This window comes from Solanum dulcamara, chromosome 9, assembly GCF_947179165.1.
Source record: "Solanum dulcamara chromosome 9, daSolDulc1.2, whole genome shotgun sequence".
Classification (NCBI taxonomy): domain Eukaryota; kingdom Viridiplantae; phylum Streptophyta; class Magnoliopsida; order Solanales; family Solanaceae; genus Solanum; species Solanum dulcamara.
In genome coordinates this window covers 64,677,479-64,696,517 of record NC_077245.1, presented here as the reverse complement: position 1 = coordinate 64,696,517, position 19,039 = coordinate 64,677,479, and the positions used below count along the sequence as shown (strand labels likewise).

The following is a 19,039-nucleotide window of genomic DNA, read 5'->3' as shown; positions in this document are numbered from 1 at the left end:
TCATCTGTCAAAGTTCAACAATTTTTTTTTGTTCTCCGTTTTATTCTTTTATACAAATGCCGTATGCTGATCAATACCGTAATTTATCATTTCACATGAACTCAATAGTTTTATAGCGATTCTGTGTTTCTATTAAAAAATCCATCAAACATGTATAAATATATGATTATGAATTCAATTATTATGGTATATTAATTTAAGATCATTGTAGAAACTCATAAACTTTAAATCTTGAATCCACCTCTGCACAATGAGGGTTAAAAAGAATTTTCTTTCCTTTTCTTTCGTTCTTGTTTCTTGTTTTTGTAGTGGCAAAACTTTTTCACTGTTAAATGATCATTTATGTATGTTTAGAGAGAACTTCAACTTCCCACACTTTATAACTTTTGCTAAGAATTTGCATCCTTCATCAAATTGTTTAATCAACTTAGATAAAACTATTTATTAGAATTTCACCTGCCACTTGACCAACTTACATGAGTTGCTACTTAGTAGTAGTTAGTTACTTTTGGACAAAACAATAAACATCCCCATAGAACTCTGCATGATGTATAGCTAGGTGCATGTCACGTGTTCAAACCTACTATGAAACAAAACTTGGTTCACTGAGTTTCAAACCATGCACCAAATCGGTCCTCGAAAGGGGATTTTGGGGGTTATCTAGGAAGAAAAATAAACACGGCATGCCTCAACTAGTTGAGAGAGAAAAAAAGAGAAACAAGTATTTACTAAACTTCAACTTCATCTCATATGATTTCATCTCACATGGTCAAACGGACCATGAGTAAAAGTGTACACTTGTAGCAGAAAGGGTAGGGATTTGAAATCTGAAGATGCATTTACTTTGGAAATTTACAAGGAAGCTAACTCCCAATAAGAGCAAGCAAGCCTACTAAAACTTTACATCTCTCACCTTCAATTCCCCACAAACACCACTATGGAAGGGGAAAATGAAAATTATAGAAGAACAGGTCAAGCCATTAGAAGAAAAAAGAAAAATCTAATGAAAACTTACAAAGCAAATCTCTACTCCTAGTTCTTTTAATGGCAACCCTTGCTACCACCTCACAGATTTGAGAAGCCAAACTAAGCGAAGAATATGATCTTCTTCCCCCTAAAGCAGAGATTTTCCGGCAGGGAAGAAGAAAAAGAAGAGGTCAAGAAAAGAAAAATTCACTCACAAATTCATTAGCATGTTTCAATGAGGTAAGTCCTCGCTTACAGTGCCAATACTTGACTTGTCCCCCATCCGCACGTTATACTGCTCATAAACTCTTGGGCGGTTCTCTGCCCACCACTGTTCAGCTTGTTTCTCGCTAAATCGTTTTCGACTGCATTTTAACACACATCAGTATTTTGATTTTTAAGGGAAAAGCAACTGTATGCAACTTAAAGCATTCAAACACACAATGTCACTGCAATCACAAAGCACACAAGCACAAGTTTCTTTTTGCAGGATTCTAGAAATGAATTCTCAATCAATCAACTATGCCTCAATCCTAAACTGTGGGTCGGCTATATGAATCTGTATGCATTCTACTTAACTAATATTGCTCCAATGCTAAATGGTTTGTCTTTTAAAGAAAATTAGGGATCATCTAGAACTAAAATGTCTTTAAGATCTCAAGCTTATTCCTACATGTCACATGGGTATACAAATCTCTACCAGAGATGAATCCATTGTACAACAACAACCGCCTCAGTCCCCAAGTAAGTTGGGGTTGGCTTTAAGAATCCTCATTGACCACGCAGCCACATTTGTAAAATCTAAATTTCAGAATGAAGTTTCGATAATGTCGAGTAGCAGAAACGGGAGATCCATAGACAACCAACATAGAAGCATATAGTTAGCAGCCTCATGGAAAAGAACTGAATACATGAAGGATCTTGTAAACAAACTAAAAGAAGATCTTTTGCGTCAAACTAAAAATAATATTTGAAAAATCAGGAACCAGTCCAAGGATAGGAGCCATTCGTAGCCAGAATATTCTTAAAGAGAGATGGATCACTTTACCAAAGCCATAGCCTAACCATATTCCTTAAAATGTGCTCACACAAATTGACAAGTAATTGACGGCAGAAATAAATATTTACAAGGAGATCATTTGCTTCAACAAGAATAATGCAGAGAGGATAAAATTCCATCAAATTTAATGACCTAAAGCCACAGTTAACGCACCTGAAGCGAACACGTTTAAGATCTTTGACACCTCCAGGTAAGGAGGTAAGTGTAATGTATACACCTGGTTCATCTTGTTCAACCCATTCATTCTCATTACGAGAATCACCTTCTTTTGTTCTAGCCCCGTTTCTTGTCGTCGGTTCTGGAAACCCTTGTCTGTTTTGGACAGCACTGCGATTACTGACATTGCTTGATCCATTAGAAAGTAGTTGACTGTTAGATACATTTGACTCCACATCTTGAAAAGTTAATTGACTATGGACTCGGTCAATACAGCCATTTGATATGTCACTGGCGGTAAGATTGGAACCCGAGGAAAAAGATGAAGGAGACTTGATATTCCGGGAAGCACCTACCGGCAGCCTCTCAGCCATTTCCTTCAGCTATGAAAGATAAAGACCACAAAACAGACTATCAGCAAGAGAAGCTAATGAAAGGCAGGTCAACAGAAAATTATGTGTTCAATACCTTTACAAAGCATCTCTATATTCATCAAAGAAGGGGAAACCAAAATACTACACTAAAGGATACTGACAAACAATGGCACATAACCTGACCACTATGGAAAACAAGCTTAACTATGAAAAACTCACGAATCCAAAAAGTTAACAAGCAAATTATAGAGAAACTTTCTTTTTCCCTCTATTGGTTTCCTGACTGAGTACCTTCATACTTTTAAGCTCAAGCTACATTCTATGTGAACTTAAAAGGTTAACTGCTAATAGTAAAGTAAATTTGCAATCATAAAATTTTGGTCCACTTAACTTTTGCAGGTATACAAAACATTTTGGAACTCGGATTTAATGAAGCTAGACATTGGTATGAAACAAATGTCAATTTATTTTGGGAAGGAAACAAACGACATTCTATTTGAAACAGATGAAGTAGATTGCTGATCAAATACAGTTATCGAACCAAAAACACATGCAGTTACTTTGTTATAACAAAAAGACTATCCAAAGATGCAAATTTTGAGAAATGCCTTAGGATTAAAGTAGTCATTTAAGATGCAGAAGAGCAGCGCGTTTGTTGTGAACTCAGAAGATGTAATACAGGATGGTAGAGGTTCTGGGATGCATAGTTGAATGATTTCCTACCACATATTTGGGTCTTCCACTTGGTGCAAGGGGTTGTGGACAAGTGAAATTTTTTTTAGCACATCGGAAGAAATAAACCTATCTCTTGGTGGAAGGTTAGTTCTTGATGGGATTCCAACATACTTAATGTTCTTATTGCCTATCCCAGCTAGTGTTGAAAGGAGGATCAATAGGGTGAGAAATAGGTTTCTGTGGGAAGGAAATTCTAAAAAGAGAAGAATGCATTAGGTAAAATGGAATGACGTAATGTTTGGCCAAAAAGAGAGATAGAATGGGACTCAATTCTCAGGCAACATAATAAGAGTTCATTATATAAATGGTTATGGAGATTTAATGAACATAAAACAGAGGTATGGAAAGATGTCATTGCCATAAATCATGGTAGAGACGATTTCTGTAAACCAAAAACCGTTCTTCAGTCAAATCAGGGAGCAATCTGGAAGAACATTAGCAAGCTTTGGGTGTGTGTGTGGGGGGGGGTATCAGATTGGAGGTGGGAGAAGGTAGTAAGATAAAATTCTGGGAGGAGATTTGGCTAGAAACTGGAAAACTCAAGGATAAATTCCCTGTTCTGTATGGCATCACACCAGACAAGAGCTGTTTGGTGGCTGATTGTTACAAATGAATCAGGACAGAAGCTTAAATTTAGGAGTAATTTCAATGAATGGGAAATTCTGAATATTACCCTTGTTTTTGTACAGTGGAACCATTGTACAACACCTCCATTCCTTTGGCATTCTAGCCGTCCTAAATATGACATCAAATAAGCCAGTCAGCCACTCCATACCTGGATTTTTGGAAGAGCGCATTCGAGACAGGTATTAAATGGCTGACAGGCTTGTTTGATGTCATATTTAGGACGGCAAGAATGCCAGAGGAATGGAGGTGTGGTTCCGTTGTACAAGAACAAGAGTGATATTCAAAATTGCAATCACTATAGGGGTATCAAACAACCGAGCCACACTATGAAAGTTTGGAAGAGGGCGGTCGAGATGAGAACCAATTTGGATTCATGTTGGGGCAATTGACTACAAAAGCCATTCTTTTTGTTAGGAGATTGTTGGAGCAATATAAGGACAAGAAGAGAAACTTACACATGGTGTTCATTGACCTAGAAAAGACACAAGATAAAGTCCCTAGGGAGGTCCTTTGGAGATGTTTGGAGTCTACAGTTGTACCCGTGACAAACGTTAGGGGTATTAAGGACATGTACAATGGAGCCAAGACCCGAGTTAGGACAGTGGAGGTGACTGCAGAGCACTTTCTGATCGTGATGAGGTTCCACCAGGGATCAACCCTTAGCCCCTTTCTATATGCCTTAGTGATGGACGAACTGAGACGGCATATTCAAGGGGAGGTATCGAGGTGCATGTTATTCCCATATGACATAGTATTGAATGACGAGATGCACGGTGACATTAACGATTGACTGAAAGTTTGGAGAAAGACCCTAGAGTCTAAAAGTTTCAGGTTAAGCAAGACTAAAGCAAGGTACCTGGAGTGCAAGTTCAATGGCGCAAAGCATGGGCGGAGGTGGAATGAAGGTCAAGGCACTAGTCATACCCAAGATAGGAAGTTTCAAGTATCATGGGTCCATAATCCAAGAATACGGGGAGATTGACAATGATGTTGCACATCATATTGGAGTGGAGTAGGTAAAATGTAGGCTCGCCTACGGATACTGTGTGGTAAAAATGCATCGCCAAGGCTTAAAGGTAAGTTTTACAGAGTGGTGGTAAGGCCAACGTTGTTGTATGGGATAGAATGTTGGTCAGTTAAGGACGCGCACATTTAGAAGATCAAGGTAGAGGATATGAGGATGCTAAGATAGAAGTGTAATGTGTGGGCATAATGGAGAGATATGAAGTGAGAGTGGTATTAGTGGCGGACAAGATGATGGAAGCAAGAGTAAGATGGTTCGTACATGTGAAGAGGTGTGAGGATGCGTCAGTGAGGAGGTGTGAGAGGTTTGCTGTAGCAAGAGTTGGGAGAGGTAGAGGTAGGCTAAAAAGAACTGGGAGAGGTGTTTAAACAGGACATTACACACCTTAAGCTGACTTAGGACATGTTTTGTGTTTCCGAGCTAAAAATCTACCTTAGATAAGAAGCAATTAACCCACTTCAAGTTAAGTAAGCCATTCTTCTAATGAAATTGACCTTGAAGACAACCTGATTTCTGCTAGACCATGCAACATAGTTGGGTTTTTACACCACAAACAGGCCATCCTTCATTCAAGAAATTGAATTCCTTGAAGACACACACACACACACACACACACACACACACATATATATATATATATATATATATATATATATATATATATATATATATATATATATATATATTAAACCATCAAGCTAATAGGTTTAGCTGGTAAACCGATCAAACAGGTTACTATGCAGGTGATTGGATAAAGAAATTTGTACAAAAAAAGTCACATTTAAGATATACTACACAACATGTTCATATAATTGTCAAACATCTGTTTTTCCTTTCTGTTTGTGACAAGCAAATTCTTTATTCAGACAATGTGTGTAAGCTGGAATGATCCAAGATGAACAAAAGCTTAAACCCCAAAGACACAAAAGAAAAAATTGCATTATTAAGAGCCCGTTTGGATGGGCTTAAAAAAGTAACTTTTATGTATGAAGTGCTTTTAGAACTTTAAAGTGCTGAAAGTTATTTTTATAAATAAGCAGTTGAGTGTTTGGATAAAAGTGCTTAAATGAGGAAAATTATGTGAATTTTAGGGTTAAAAGAATAAAAAGGGTAGTTTGGGAATTTAGTTAAAATATAAGGGATATAAAAGTAATTTCTATGGTCAAAGAAAATGACTTTAAGCACTTAGAAAAAAAAAAGTTAGGAATCCTAACTTTTCATTTTTGACTGACTTTAAGAACTTTCTGGCTTAAAGTTAGCATTAGACAAACACGTCCAAAAGCTGAAAAGGGACTTTAAGTTGGTTTTGACCAACTTAAAGCCAATCCAAACGGGCTCTAAGTTTTTTTAGCACAACTGCTAATTCACAATGACAAAAGAAAATACAAACTCTCATATCGACCAAAACAGAGAAATATTTTGAACAACGAGAAACACAGACTTAGTTGGACAGAAATTAATTTGTTTATTTATCAAATGACTGTATAGAAAGAAAAAACGAACTCTAATATTGACCAAAACAGAGAAATATTCTGAATAATGAAAACCACATTCTTAGTTGGACTGAAATTAATTTGTTATACATCAAACAACTGTATAAAAGTCATAGGCCTAAGCATACATGTAGCTATGTTGGACCGTACTACTTGAAAGAATACTTGACAAAATATGCAGTTAGAATTTATTAGAGTAAATGAAAGCTTTATTTTCCTAATGAACTTTTAAAAGGTAAAGTAGATTACATTCTTATTTGTAATAGTTGCAGCATTTCATCAAGTTTTTTGATAAGGAGCATATCATCAAGTCACAATGAAACAATTTTCTCTGAGAAACTCATTTCGAAGACAGACGTGTATTTCATTACAATTGTGAGCAATTTCTTGACCAAAAATTTATAGCAGCTTACCTGAGAAGTAAGTGACTTGATCACTTCTTTTGCTGCTTTGCATTTGGCAGTCTCTTCTCCAGCAATGGCTATTGCCTCCTTTAGCTGCTTAGTAGTTCTTTCCAGTTCCATCTCTTGAAGTTGAGCCTTGCGCATGAGATTTTCCACCTATGATGAAGATCGTTCAACACAATGCTTTTTTCAATGAAATTAATAGTACATTCATTTGAGTCTGATGATTCAATTTCAACAAAATCGTGATGCATAAATACAGACAGTTCAGATGCTAGACTCAGTCTTTCATGAGAATGACATTATAGATTAAGATGTAGCACAGAACTAAAAAAGGCGCCTGAAACGGAAAGTAATTACTAAAACGTTATGGATAAAACAATACTAACAAGGTGAACAGTAAATTTTATAGGATGGTTGACAGACCAGGGTATTACAAAGGAGTAAAAATTGAGGCTTAAAGCCCAACATATCCATGGATGAATGTCGTAAAAGTACAAGATATTACGATGAATATGGACAAGATTAGAATGACCATATCCAATCGAGGGGGTAAGTAGCACAATTGAATGACACAATGTATGAAGGTCCCAGAGAGGGTTTGGTCATGTTCTATGTAAGCTTCCTGATGTACCAGTCTTTAGGTGTGAGAATTTGATGATTGAAAGACACATAAGGGAGAAAAGTAGACCTAAAATCATTACCATGAAGGTTCTCCCAGAAGACCTAAATTCTTTTCAGAATAAATACATTCTGTGTGATAATTTGATGATTGAAAGTCACATAAGGGAGAAAAGTAGACCTAAAATCATTCCAAGGAAGGTTCTCCCAGAAGACCTAAATACTTTCAGAATAAATGCATTCTTAGTTCTAACATCATAAAATGGAGAAAGAGGGTCCATACAAGTGATACCAACTAGTAGGAATAAAACTAACATGTATGTCGGGATAAAAGTGTGCTAGAACAGAACACTGCTGATTTTCCTAAACAGACAGATTACAGTGTTGGAATGTAATAGATCTGAATAGAAGAAAATGGATATAGAAGATTCTCTAGCCGACTCCACTTGATTTGGATTAAGATGTATAGAAGATTCTCTAGTCCCACAATAGACAAAATTGTCATTAACTATTTTCTTCAAATAATTGTTATTTAATTATTATCCTAATATTTAGGATTTTGAAATTGATTAAAGTTATAGCTATTAATTTTTTAGTTATTTGTAAAATGTAAGAACTCCTAATATTTAGTACTTAAAATTGACTAAAATTTTGCTTATTAAATCTTTCCTTATTTGAACTATATTAAAAATCCTAACATTTAAATCTTAAAATCAATTACAATTTAGTTAACTTATAGCATTCCTTTCTTTATTAAACTAACTAATTATCTATAACAATTTTCCAATTCACGGTATGAGATTTATTTTATAGAGTGTAACTTCATGTTGCATTAATAAGTTGAATTCCTTCTTTTAAAATTGTATAATCGAAAAAAGAAAAGAAAATATAGAAACACTACATACTTTAAGTTGTTTCAATTAATCGAGTGTTCTTGTTATTCACTCTCTTTAGTTAAATCTACATTATTTCTTCCGATTCACTTTATGTGAAGGTGTTTGACGAAACACATAGATTAAGAGAGAAAAAATTGAGTTGAAATCATCTCATAAGAGGTAAAATGAAAAGTTTAAAATTAAGCTATTATTAAATATTTCAAGTGCGAAGCCCCATAGCAAAATGTCGTTCACCTTATTATCCTTTTAAATAGAGTTCACACTTGACAAAATAGTCATTTAATTATTTTTGTAATATTTACTGGGTATGTTGCTGTTGTTGTCGTGTTGTTGCTGTAGTTATTTTTTTAATATTTAGATTTTAAAATTAACTAAATTTTATGTATTAAATTCCTTTAAAAGCGATTAAGATTTTACCTTTTAAGAAATAATTACACGTTGAATAAATTTGTATTTGTAAAAAATAAATCTTGGGCCTAACTCAACCCCAAAAGCTAGTTCATTGCCCAAGTCCATATAAAGAGTTCAACTTTTCCTCATCCCACCAATGTGAGACTTAACAGCCCACGCTTCAAGCCCAGACTAGGTCATTTGGTGCGTGGACAATTTAATATGGGGGCCCAATATGGGTAATCATAAAATGGGATAGGCCTGACTTTGTTACCATGTAAAATTTAGTCTTTTGGGGTTGAGTTAGACCTAAGGTACATTTCTTTCATGGTGTTAGAGCGGGACCCATCTCACCCAATGTTGGGCCCCCAAATTAGATTTTCCCACGCACCAGATGCCCAGCCCTGGCCGTGAGGTGGGGTGTTGAAGAATGAAAAAAGTCTCACATTGATGGTTAATGAGATGGATGGTCTCCTTAGGTTTGGACAATCCTCCTCCCTTTGAGGTAGTTTTTGGGTGTGAGGCCGAAAGCCCAATTTTACAGCACTTATAATGCAAAGCAACCTTATGTTTAGGACTTTTAAAAATACAATTGGTGTACAAAGCATCCTGCGTTAACAAGGTCTGGGGAAAAGTTGCACCCCAAAGAGTGTGATATAGACAACCTACTCTAATGCAAGCATTAGTGGTTGTTTTTTTGATAAAGTAAGTGGTATTAACAACAACATCAAGAAGATTCTAGAATTACAAGATATTTGAGCTTACAAAAAAACTTTGGCTGACTATACAGACTATCTAAGCCAAAACTAGTGGGTTAATGAAGTCCTGAAGTTGTTTTGCATTAACAACAAGATACAAATTGGACCAACTAAACAAAATGGCAATACACCTAGCCTTCAAAATGCCTAAAGTAGTTGACTTCCCATCAAAACATCTCCTATTCCTCTCTAACCAAATACACAAAAAATACAAGCAGGTATCATGATTCAGATCTTCTTGATGGCTTTGTCAACTCTCCATAGGTCCAACTCTCATAAGCATCCTTAACTGAGAGAGGTGTGGTCCAATTGAGACTAGAGAGACAAAAAAACATGCTCCATAATTATGAGGCCACCACTAATTTTGATGAATCTTTCTTAGTTTGGTGGCATAACAATTTCTTAACAACCAGTTACAAATAAATAATGCATTTGCATAATATCAATTTATTAGTGCCAAATCAAGCCAATACTAAATCACAATACGATTTCATAAGTGCTAATTGTTCAAACGAATAGCATATACTATATGTTCTAATCAACTATACAACTTTGTATTACATGCGTCTTCGTAATACTAATATTTATAGTAAATGTTAATCCATTAATGTTGTAGTGATACAAAATTTGTAATAATTAACATGAAGTGCGTGTATATATAAATATACATACATATATATATATATATGCGTATATATGTGTGTGTGTGTATATATATATATGCATGCATTTAAATGCTCACATAAAAGCGAACGACTTTTTTAGCTTTCAATCCAATGTTATTTCTACGGCGCGTTCATCCAATGAAGCAAGTATTAGAACAAACCGAATGAAGAACTATTGGATTGGATCAAGCTCTTAAACATGATCATTTATCAATTTAAAATCAATAATTTTCTTTCTAAATTCATATATTGTTTACACAAACACATTTTAAAATATTATTCTATTTTTAAAAAATCCATTCTTATCAAAATGAGGGACACGTGCAAGGCGCGTACACTAAGGCTAGTATTATTGTAAAAACATGAAGCTCTGCACGAAATGTTGAAAGACTTTTTTACCCTTTGTAAGTGCATTCATGTTGGATAAACTTGTACATAGAATTCATTTAAAAAAACTTCATTATTTCCTTATATTCATTATTTGACTTTTTTAATAAGTAAAATAAAAGCTTCATCCTTTAGACATCATGAGCCCATTATCATCCAAAGCACGATTTTTTTGAAGGTCTAATTTAGTTCTAATGCCACATTCATTATTTAGACATCACAACCATTCACCCTTGACCACAAGTGCCAAACAGTATTTGACAAGTTTTCTCAAGCCCTAGTGGACTCTAACTCTATGAATATGGTGTTCCCTAGAAATCCTAGAGGATTTCTTGCCCCAAGTCCAATGTTTGACACATACATTACGGAGAATGTCCAAAAACACTTAGATTCATAGACAAGATCAAATCTTTGTTTTTTAATTCACATCAGCAAAAAGGATATGATGTTGGAGCAAAAAGAGGAAAGTGCATCAGAAGTACATAACTGCTCCTTAGACAAATGACATACCTGTGCTCTTAATTTGATAACCTCTTGGCTAAGGCCATCGTTTGTCCTTTTAGCATCGTCCAAAACAATCTTTGGAGATGTAAGTCCACCCAATGTTGGAGTTGGTGTAGTAGAACGAGGTGGACTGGCCCGTCTAGATATTGGCGATGTTGCTCGAGAAACAATTCTTGATCCAGGAACTGAAGCTGAAAAGAATTTCTTGGACGATCCAAATACTGGATTAAAAGACTTGGAAATGTTGAGAGCTCCCCACTGAGAAGAACCATTTGGAATAGGTGACACACGACTACTGTTGAATTCAAGTTTTTTCTTCTGTTTGGAAGAACGGGTGTCTACTTGTTTGAAGGATTCCATTGAAGAAAATCTAGCAAGTTGAGGTCGAGACCTTGTATCCAACTTAGTATCCTTGTCTGTTGTATCAGTTAATGACTGATTCATGCTTCCTCGTCGACTCATAGAAGACTGAGAAGAAGCATCGGTTTCCATAGCTTTTTTCAATTTACTGAAGCAGCTGTCACAGACACGATAGGGTTTATTGGGATTAGGTGCCATTGATGCCCTCAGTGATTTTCTGCTGCTACATGAATGACAAAAGACAAGCCCACAGTTATAACAGTTGTGGCGTTTTCTTTTAAAGTTAAAAGGAAGACGACAGCCAGAACACATGGATTGGTCGACCCCCGATACCCATTTATGAAGGCAAATAGCAGCAGTAAAATTAGTACCACAAGCAATACTTTTGACTTGCTTGTCTTTTAAAGCTTCCACTAATGTTGGAGAATTTCTGTCATCAGTATCCCCATGACCCAATCTTCCATTTGCCCCCTTTCCCCATGTGTAAACTTCAGTTCGGGAAGTCAAGACAGCAACATGATATGCTCCACAAGCGATCTCCTCCACAAAACTTTTTGCCAGCTTGCCTTCAACACGACGGGGCAACTTCCCATCAGTTTGGTGATGACCTAATTGGCCATACACAGGACTTCCCATTGTATACACATGACCAGAAGTCGTCAATGCAACTGTCAAGCTGTGTCCACAAGCAACCTGGCAAAAATTTGGTTCGACAAGAGCTGCAACACAGGTAGGTACAAGTTTCGACTCCTTGTCACCATGCCCTAGTCTACCTTTATCACCATCTCCCCAAGTAAAAAGTTTTCCTGATGAACAATTACTTGAACTTGAGCTTCCTACCATGACTTCGACAACTGCTGCAGTATGCCAAACCCCACAAGCTGCTCGTACAGTTCGAAGCCCCTTTAAAGACTCCACTTCCCTAGGTTTAGAGACACTTTTTCTGTCTCCATGTCCAAGAACACCAAAAGTACCATCGCCAAAAGTAAATAATTGACCAGCGGAGGTCACCACAGCAGTATGCCAGGGCCCACACGAGATATATGAAACGTGTATGCCCTCTAAGGGTCCATTTACTCTTTTGGGTACCCAATGACTAACTTCATTTCCATGCCCAAGAAGACCAAAATCACTGTCACCCCATGTGTACAAGTCTCCAGAGAGTGTTACAGCACAAGTATGATTTTCACCACATGCAACAAGCTCAATGTTTGAATGGCTGAGTGAATCTATAAGCTTTGGATGCAAAACATCAGAATCAATGCCATGCCCAAGCCTACCTCCCGATTCCTCACCCCAGGAGAAAATCTCACCCTGCTTTGTCACCAGTGCTGCATGTCGGCCACCACAAGCTATATTTTGAACATCCAATACCACCGCAGACTCTAAAGCTTTGGGAAACAAAGAATCTAATTTTCCACCAAAAGAACTGCTAACTCTATGAGATCCACCACCTAGGACACCATCCCCAGTGCCTTCCCCCCAGATAAAAACATCCCCCAAGGCATCACCATCATCATGACCAGAACCTTGACTTGACGAGCTAACTGCACTTGAAAGGCTTACTCTAAAATTATCCACCCCCGTTCCCTTCATCTGACCATGCATGCTATCTGAACCTCCAGAAGATAAGGAATTAACAGAAGCGCTAGCAGAATCTGAAGGGAAAAACCCCTTAGGAGGTACAGCATACAGAATTACATCAGCAAAAGCCTTATCTAGACCATTTTTGGGAGGACTTTCATATGGACTATGAATGCGAAGCTGATCACCACCATCCTGAAGGACATATACGATCTTATCATTCAACATCCCAACGAGAAGAATAGAACCAAAATACTTTCACTGTACCAACATGAATAAATTAAAGGAGATATTTAATCTGCATATGCATGAGTAGACATGTAGATGCTATAGTACCTTCTGCAAGCTGTCACCACTACTAAATGGAGAATGCAAAGGAGAGCTTCTTCGTGTATATGTTCTAGGACTAGTAGCACCAGAAGAAATTCCATCGCTCCTTGATTCTGTTCTCCATTTTCTCTGGTGCCCACGAGATATTAATGCCTTCAAACCACTAAACCAGACCTCTGCTTCATCTTTATCTTTACATATCTAAGAAGAGAGAATGATAAGCAAAGGTGAGATGAGTTTGGTGCACGAACCAATTTCTGACAAAAATGGAATAATACAGAGCAAAAAAAATCACATTAATATTTTCTTTAAAGGAAAGACACAGCTGTTACTAATGAAACTCTTACCAAATCCAGCGATCTATCATTGTATATAAGTGAAAATGACTGATACTCTTTCTCAGGTCGTGGGTACCTTTGAAAAATTGGCTGGAAACAGAACAGCAGCAATTTTCAGATCATTGAAAAACTACTAACAAGATTTTTGCCTTGTTATGCTTGACAGTTGTAGCAAGATGTGTGTGTGTATGCGTGGGAAGAAGCCAAGAAAGACAAAGACTGACAGATGAATACAGCACAATTAATCAAATCAATTAAGGCTTGTGGGCAACCTTCCTTTTGCAGTGTTTGGACCTTGGTCCTATTCATTCTCCACCCATCTACCTCTTCTTCATCTTTCATCAACTCGCTAAGTTTATTGTTTATAAAAAAATTACATTATCACATTGAGAAGAAGAGATAAAAACATTTGATGATGAGACTAGCGTGTCTAGCACAAAAGTAAAGCAATACATAACTATTCACGAACAATACTCAGGTTCTCCGTGACTTTATCAGATATCCCCTCAAGTTCCCCTTCTAGTCGAGCCCCCCACCCCTGACCCTCTCTATTAATGCTATGCATGTCACTATACAAGCTTAAACCATAATGGCAGTAACTCCTACCTTCTTTTCTTTGGGGTCACTAATGGAAAGAGAACAGGGATGCTTGCACCAGGATAACAGAAAATCCTAAGGTTTATTTGCCTAAATAGAATCTTATTAAGGCCCGAAAAAAGGTGCCAATACCATCTGAGAAATGAACTACATATCTGTTCTTTATTGACAGGGGTGAGATCGGAATGTTGAAACATTCTCACACCTCTGAACCTATAGCACACAAAAAGATATGCAGATGGATTCATTCAAATGATAGAGATACCAATAAAAAAAAGTTGCAAGTCAGAAATAGGCTTTTCACCATGGGGAGAACTTACAGTGCGCTGCCCAGATATTATTCTTGACACATGACTTAGCTTCAGGTGTTTCTCCTCTTTACCTGAAAACCATATTAAAGCAGACTCATCCTGCAACCAGAATCAGAATAAACTTTTAGATTGCACTGATTCTCAATTAGAGCTATGTTTCAAAGGACACAAAGTAGTCCAGACTTCACACTAACTTTTTTTCTGATAGCTAACATTTTTTGATAGGTATAGTCCAGACTTCAGGCTAACTAAACACAGGGAATCAAATTCCGCTAACTATAATACAACCGTAAATCCAACATCTAATAAAGGAAGGTAAAGATAAATAATTTATGCAGAATGAACTCTCCCTCTCTCTCTATTTTATTTTGAAAAAGAGTCCCTCTCTGTGATATGAAAACACGGTTACTGTTACATACAAAGTCATCAGCAATGACAGACAAAGAAATGACAACATGGAAGAAGGACACAAAGAATAAATGCATTTGATGACGTTGAACTACACGCTGAGGTTAAACAGTAAGAAGCACAGTTCTCAAAATGGTCGATTCTCTTTCTGTTGTGAGAAAACCAGCATACCTGAAGCATTTGTGTATGGAAAATTATATTTTTCGTTTTAGCATAAATGAATGATTTCTAAGTTTAGGTTGTTGGATAACATGAAAAGGATAGGTCTTTGAAGACAATTTGATCACCAACTTTTTCTGCATTTTGCTTGTAACTCGACTTTAAATATTTTCCTGCATAGGACACGGTGCTATTTTTATCTTCTTTGAGTGTACGGCAATTCAGATATCACAATTCACGTATTGCTTTCATAATAGCAGAAAGATAAATGAGTGTGAACTCACTGATGCATACTTTTCATGCTTGATCACATATTCTCCTTATGTTATATAGTATTTCTATTGTTTAAATGATACTCCTATCTGTAACACAATAAATCATACAGACACACAAAGAACACCAATTCTGAAAATATAGAAAGGCAAAGGAACTGATGTCGTAAGCATTTTTTAAAAATAGAGGAGAAGGTATAATATGGTAAGATTTCTGAGCTGATTACTAGGTTACTCGGATCAGAAAGGGTTTCTCAAATAGATAGGCTGCAACACACATTTTGGGCAATCTATGTACAGTAAGACACAAAGCTGAAGATTCCACAACTTCAGAGCAGCTGTAAATCAACTGGAGATTGTAGACGGAAATGACAACAAGAAATGTATAGCCTGTTAAACGTTGTACAGAATTAAATTTCTCTCTCATTACTGCTTATATTTTTACACAAGATTGAAACCCCTTCTCTTGCCCTTGATCCAAAAAAAAAAAAAGCAGCTGTACCAGACATAATATGAGCTCCTGAAACCAATTCTCCACTAGGGCATTTCACAAACAAGGGTCACGTCAAACACCTTAACTCCAACAATTAGGCAAATATAATACATCTCCCACAAAACCTGATAGACTACTAGCTTCTTCTTGATAGAATCTAGAAGTTTTTATTCTTTCCTTAGAAATTATAGAACAAAGTAGTTGCACGTCAAATTAGAAATTAAACAATTATAAGAAAAACTCAAGTCTCAAACATCAGGGCTTTGCAGCCTAATTGACAAAAGCAAAGACCAGCATAGATATTAAACTATACAAATGGAAAAAAAAGGAAAAAGTAAATAGTATCTTAAACCTCATGCTAAGCTCAATAAATAAGAGAGAAATCTTTTTTCTTTTTTGTTCCAATAAGTACAAATGATAGAGAAATCTTACAAGAATATGCATAGATGATACAGAGGAAGTCGGGTTAAGAACACAAAATTACAAAGTAAATTACGTAGGCTAAAGAAACATGAACTGATACTTACATTTGACAACCGAAAGGGACAAAACTTTGGTTTCCCCCTTCTTCCATATTTAAGCAAGTACGCACCCTTCTTTAGAGCAGTTATGGCCTGATGTAAATCATGAGAAGTAATTACAAGCTGAAATGAAACTACAGAAGTCCAGGAATTTCAAACCAAATAAATAAATAATGGAACAAGCAACACTAATAGCCCGATTTTCAGAACTTAAGGGGTAACTGAAAAATAAGTTGCTCGGACTTGGGTGCAGGTATCCGATAGGGGTGCGGATATAGAGGTCCGATCCTTCGTAAGATTCAGGGTTACGGACCCAGGTATGGATACGGTTGTGGGAATTCAGCTAACAACAACAACAACAACATACCCAGTGAAATCCCACAGGTGGGGTCTGGAGAGGGTAGGATGTACGCAGACCTTACCACTATCTCACGAAGATAGAGAGGTTGTTTCCGGAAGACCCTCGGCTCAAAAGTATCAGCCCTAAATACGAGAGCGAAACCAATATATATAATGGCAAAAACGAAAAGCGATGCAAATTGTACAGGACAAGAACACTAACAATAGCTAAAAATAATTAAATTATTTTTTTTAAAAAAAGAGTTATAAAAACATGCCTAAATTATGGTGGAGTATTTGGAAAGAAAGGAATGAATGAATTTTTTAGAGCAAGTTTGAATATGCAATTATTATTACGAACAAATGCATCTCCTTCCTGCTTTTTTTTTTTGTGTGTAACATTGTTATTGCAAATGATGTAGAGGTCATGTAGACATCTTGAGTTCATTGCACATTCATAGTGATGTTGACATGTAAATATTTTTAAAGCACCTTCTGGTTGTAGACTTTTTAATACAAATATTTTTTACCGATAGAAGACATGACGAAATTGTGATTTTACGCTAACTTTTGTTTTGATTTCATAAATCATTGTACTTGTGTCGAATTTCTCGATCGATTTTGATCAAAGTACCCAAAATCGATTGACCATAGCGGGTATGGATCCCACATAACACTCAAACCCATGTGGCGTTGACATGGGTGCGGCACCGAAAGTAAAAGAGTCCCCACAACTTAGACTAAAAATACTTAATTCGACTTGATTGCTCTTGCTATCCAACATCAACCACTTTAAATTACTTGGCACATCAATAGCAGAAACAACAGTCCTAGCAATCTTTCTTTTTTTGAAAATACAACATTCCTAGCAATCTCATGGCTTACTGTTTGACAAAAATGTTATCATAGTATTATTATCTTAATTGCAGTTCCTGTTCTATATATCAAATGAGCATTACAGAATTATTGTCGCAATTAAACAAGCTTTCTTTTATCACTCATGCCATCCGATTATTATTACCTTAATTGTCATTCCTATTCTATGTGTCAAATGAGCATTACAGATTTTTTTATCTCAGTTAAACAGGCTTTCTTTTATCAGTTATCTGCATTACACCCCATAAAGAGGAAACTGATAGCGAATTCTCACCACAGAATGCAAAAAGATACTTCTAACACTAAGAAACAAAAACAAAAAGGAGACGTGGAAAATTATTACCATCTTCTCATAAGTCTAAAAAGAAATAATCATATATATTAAAAAATAGGGCATCTCCAAGTTTCCAGAGCTTATCGATAACGACATACCATGTAACTACCTTTCTATCCCATACTAGTTAAGGTCAGCTTATCAATAACGAAATACAAATCAATCAACTGCACTTCCCCTTCCAAATTAGTTGGAGCCAACTTATCATTAACTAAATTCAATTGAATCAACTACTCCTCAATCCGAAACAAGCTGGTCCCAGCTGATCAATAATGAAATACAATTCAATCAACTACTCCTCAATCTGAAACTATAGTAAACAAAAACACAATTGAATCAACTACCCTTCTATCCCAAACTGGTTGGTCTCAGCTTATCAGTAACAACAAAAATACTAGTACCGATAATCGAAACAGAAAACAATAATGCTCAACAAACATCAATCTACAAAGTAATGGTTTAAAATGCATCAATTTACCTGCTCAATATCCCTTTCCACTTGTCCACCAGCACGGTTAGCATCTGAATTCATTATATCAGCAATTGACATAAAAAAACCAGTTCTTCCAAAACCAGCCCTAGAATCTCTAAACCCCAATATTGAAAAACAATACCATTCTCAACTCCAACCCCTCCCATTCACTCATCTACACAAAAAGATTGAATTCCAATCACCTCAATACAAATTATTCATAAAAAAATCACCAAAATGTCCCAAGAAAGGACTGAAAAATCAATTCTTGATAGCTCCCCACAACCTGCAACAGTTTGCTATTAATTTGCAACTTGCTCAAACAATGTTGAAACCCTTTTTGGGTTTGGAGTGAATAATCAAGAACTGAACTGGGTCTTCAAAAAATAGAAAGAAAAAAAACACCCCCAGATAGCTGAAACTTAGAAAACGACTGAAAATGAAAGTTTACAGTTGAAAAAAAACACACAAACTTTGACTGATTTCAATGATTTTGGAGAAAAAATGGTATAGGAAGAGATCAGGTGATAAAGTGAAGAAGTAGAATCTAATGTTTGATCTGAATTTTTTTCCCAAAAATTGTGC

General features: G+C 36.2%; 1 protein-coding gene across 2 annotated transcripts; it reads right to left on the bottom strand.

Moving 5' to 3' along the window:
* Positions 1–724: 724 nt before the first annotated feature.
* LOC129902361 (PH, RCC1 and FYVE domains-containing protein 1) lies at positions 725–18,766 on the bottom strand. Of its 2 annotated transcripts, XM_055977584.1 has the most exons (10): positions 18,461–18,766; positions 16,440–16,526; positions 14,590–14,679; positions 13,682–13,762; positions 13,341–13,535; positions 11,067–13,199; positions 6,849–6,995; positions 2,180–2,565; positions 1,223–1,331; positions 725–1,114 (listed from the first exon to the last, which is right to left on the bottom strand). In XM_055977584.1, exons 1-10 carry the CDS (start codon positions 18,530–18,532, stop codon positions 1,058–1,060), a joined length of 3,357 nt encoding a protein of 1,118 aa, XP_055833559.1. In that variant the 5' UTR covers positions 18,533–18,766; the 3' UTR covers positions 725–1,057. The 2 variants fall into 2 exon arrangements, with proteins under 2 accessions (XP_055833559.1, XP_055833560.1); XM_055977585.1 differs by lacking the exon at positions 13,682–13,762.
* Positions 18,767–19,039: the final 273 nt, after the last annotated feature.

Coding starts and splice junctions, on each gene's coding strand:
- LOC129902361 (XM_055977584.1), bottom strand. CDS start 18,532: ATGTCAATTGCTGATATAATGAATTCAGATGCTAACCGTGCTGGTGGA. Junction 14,680..16,439: donor GTCCCTTTCGGTTGTCAAAT/GTAAGTATCAGT, acceptor TTCTGGTTGCAG/GATGAGTCTGCTTTAATATG. Junction 1,332..2,179: donor CTTAAACGTGTTCGCTTCAG/GTGCGTTAACTG, acceptor GTTAAAATGCAG/TCGAAAACGATTTAGCGAGA.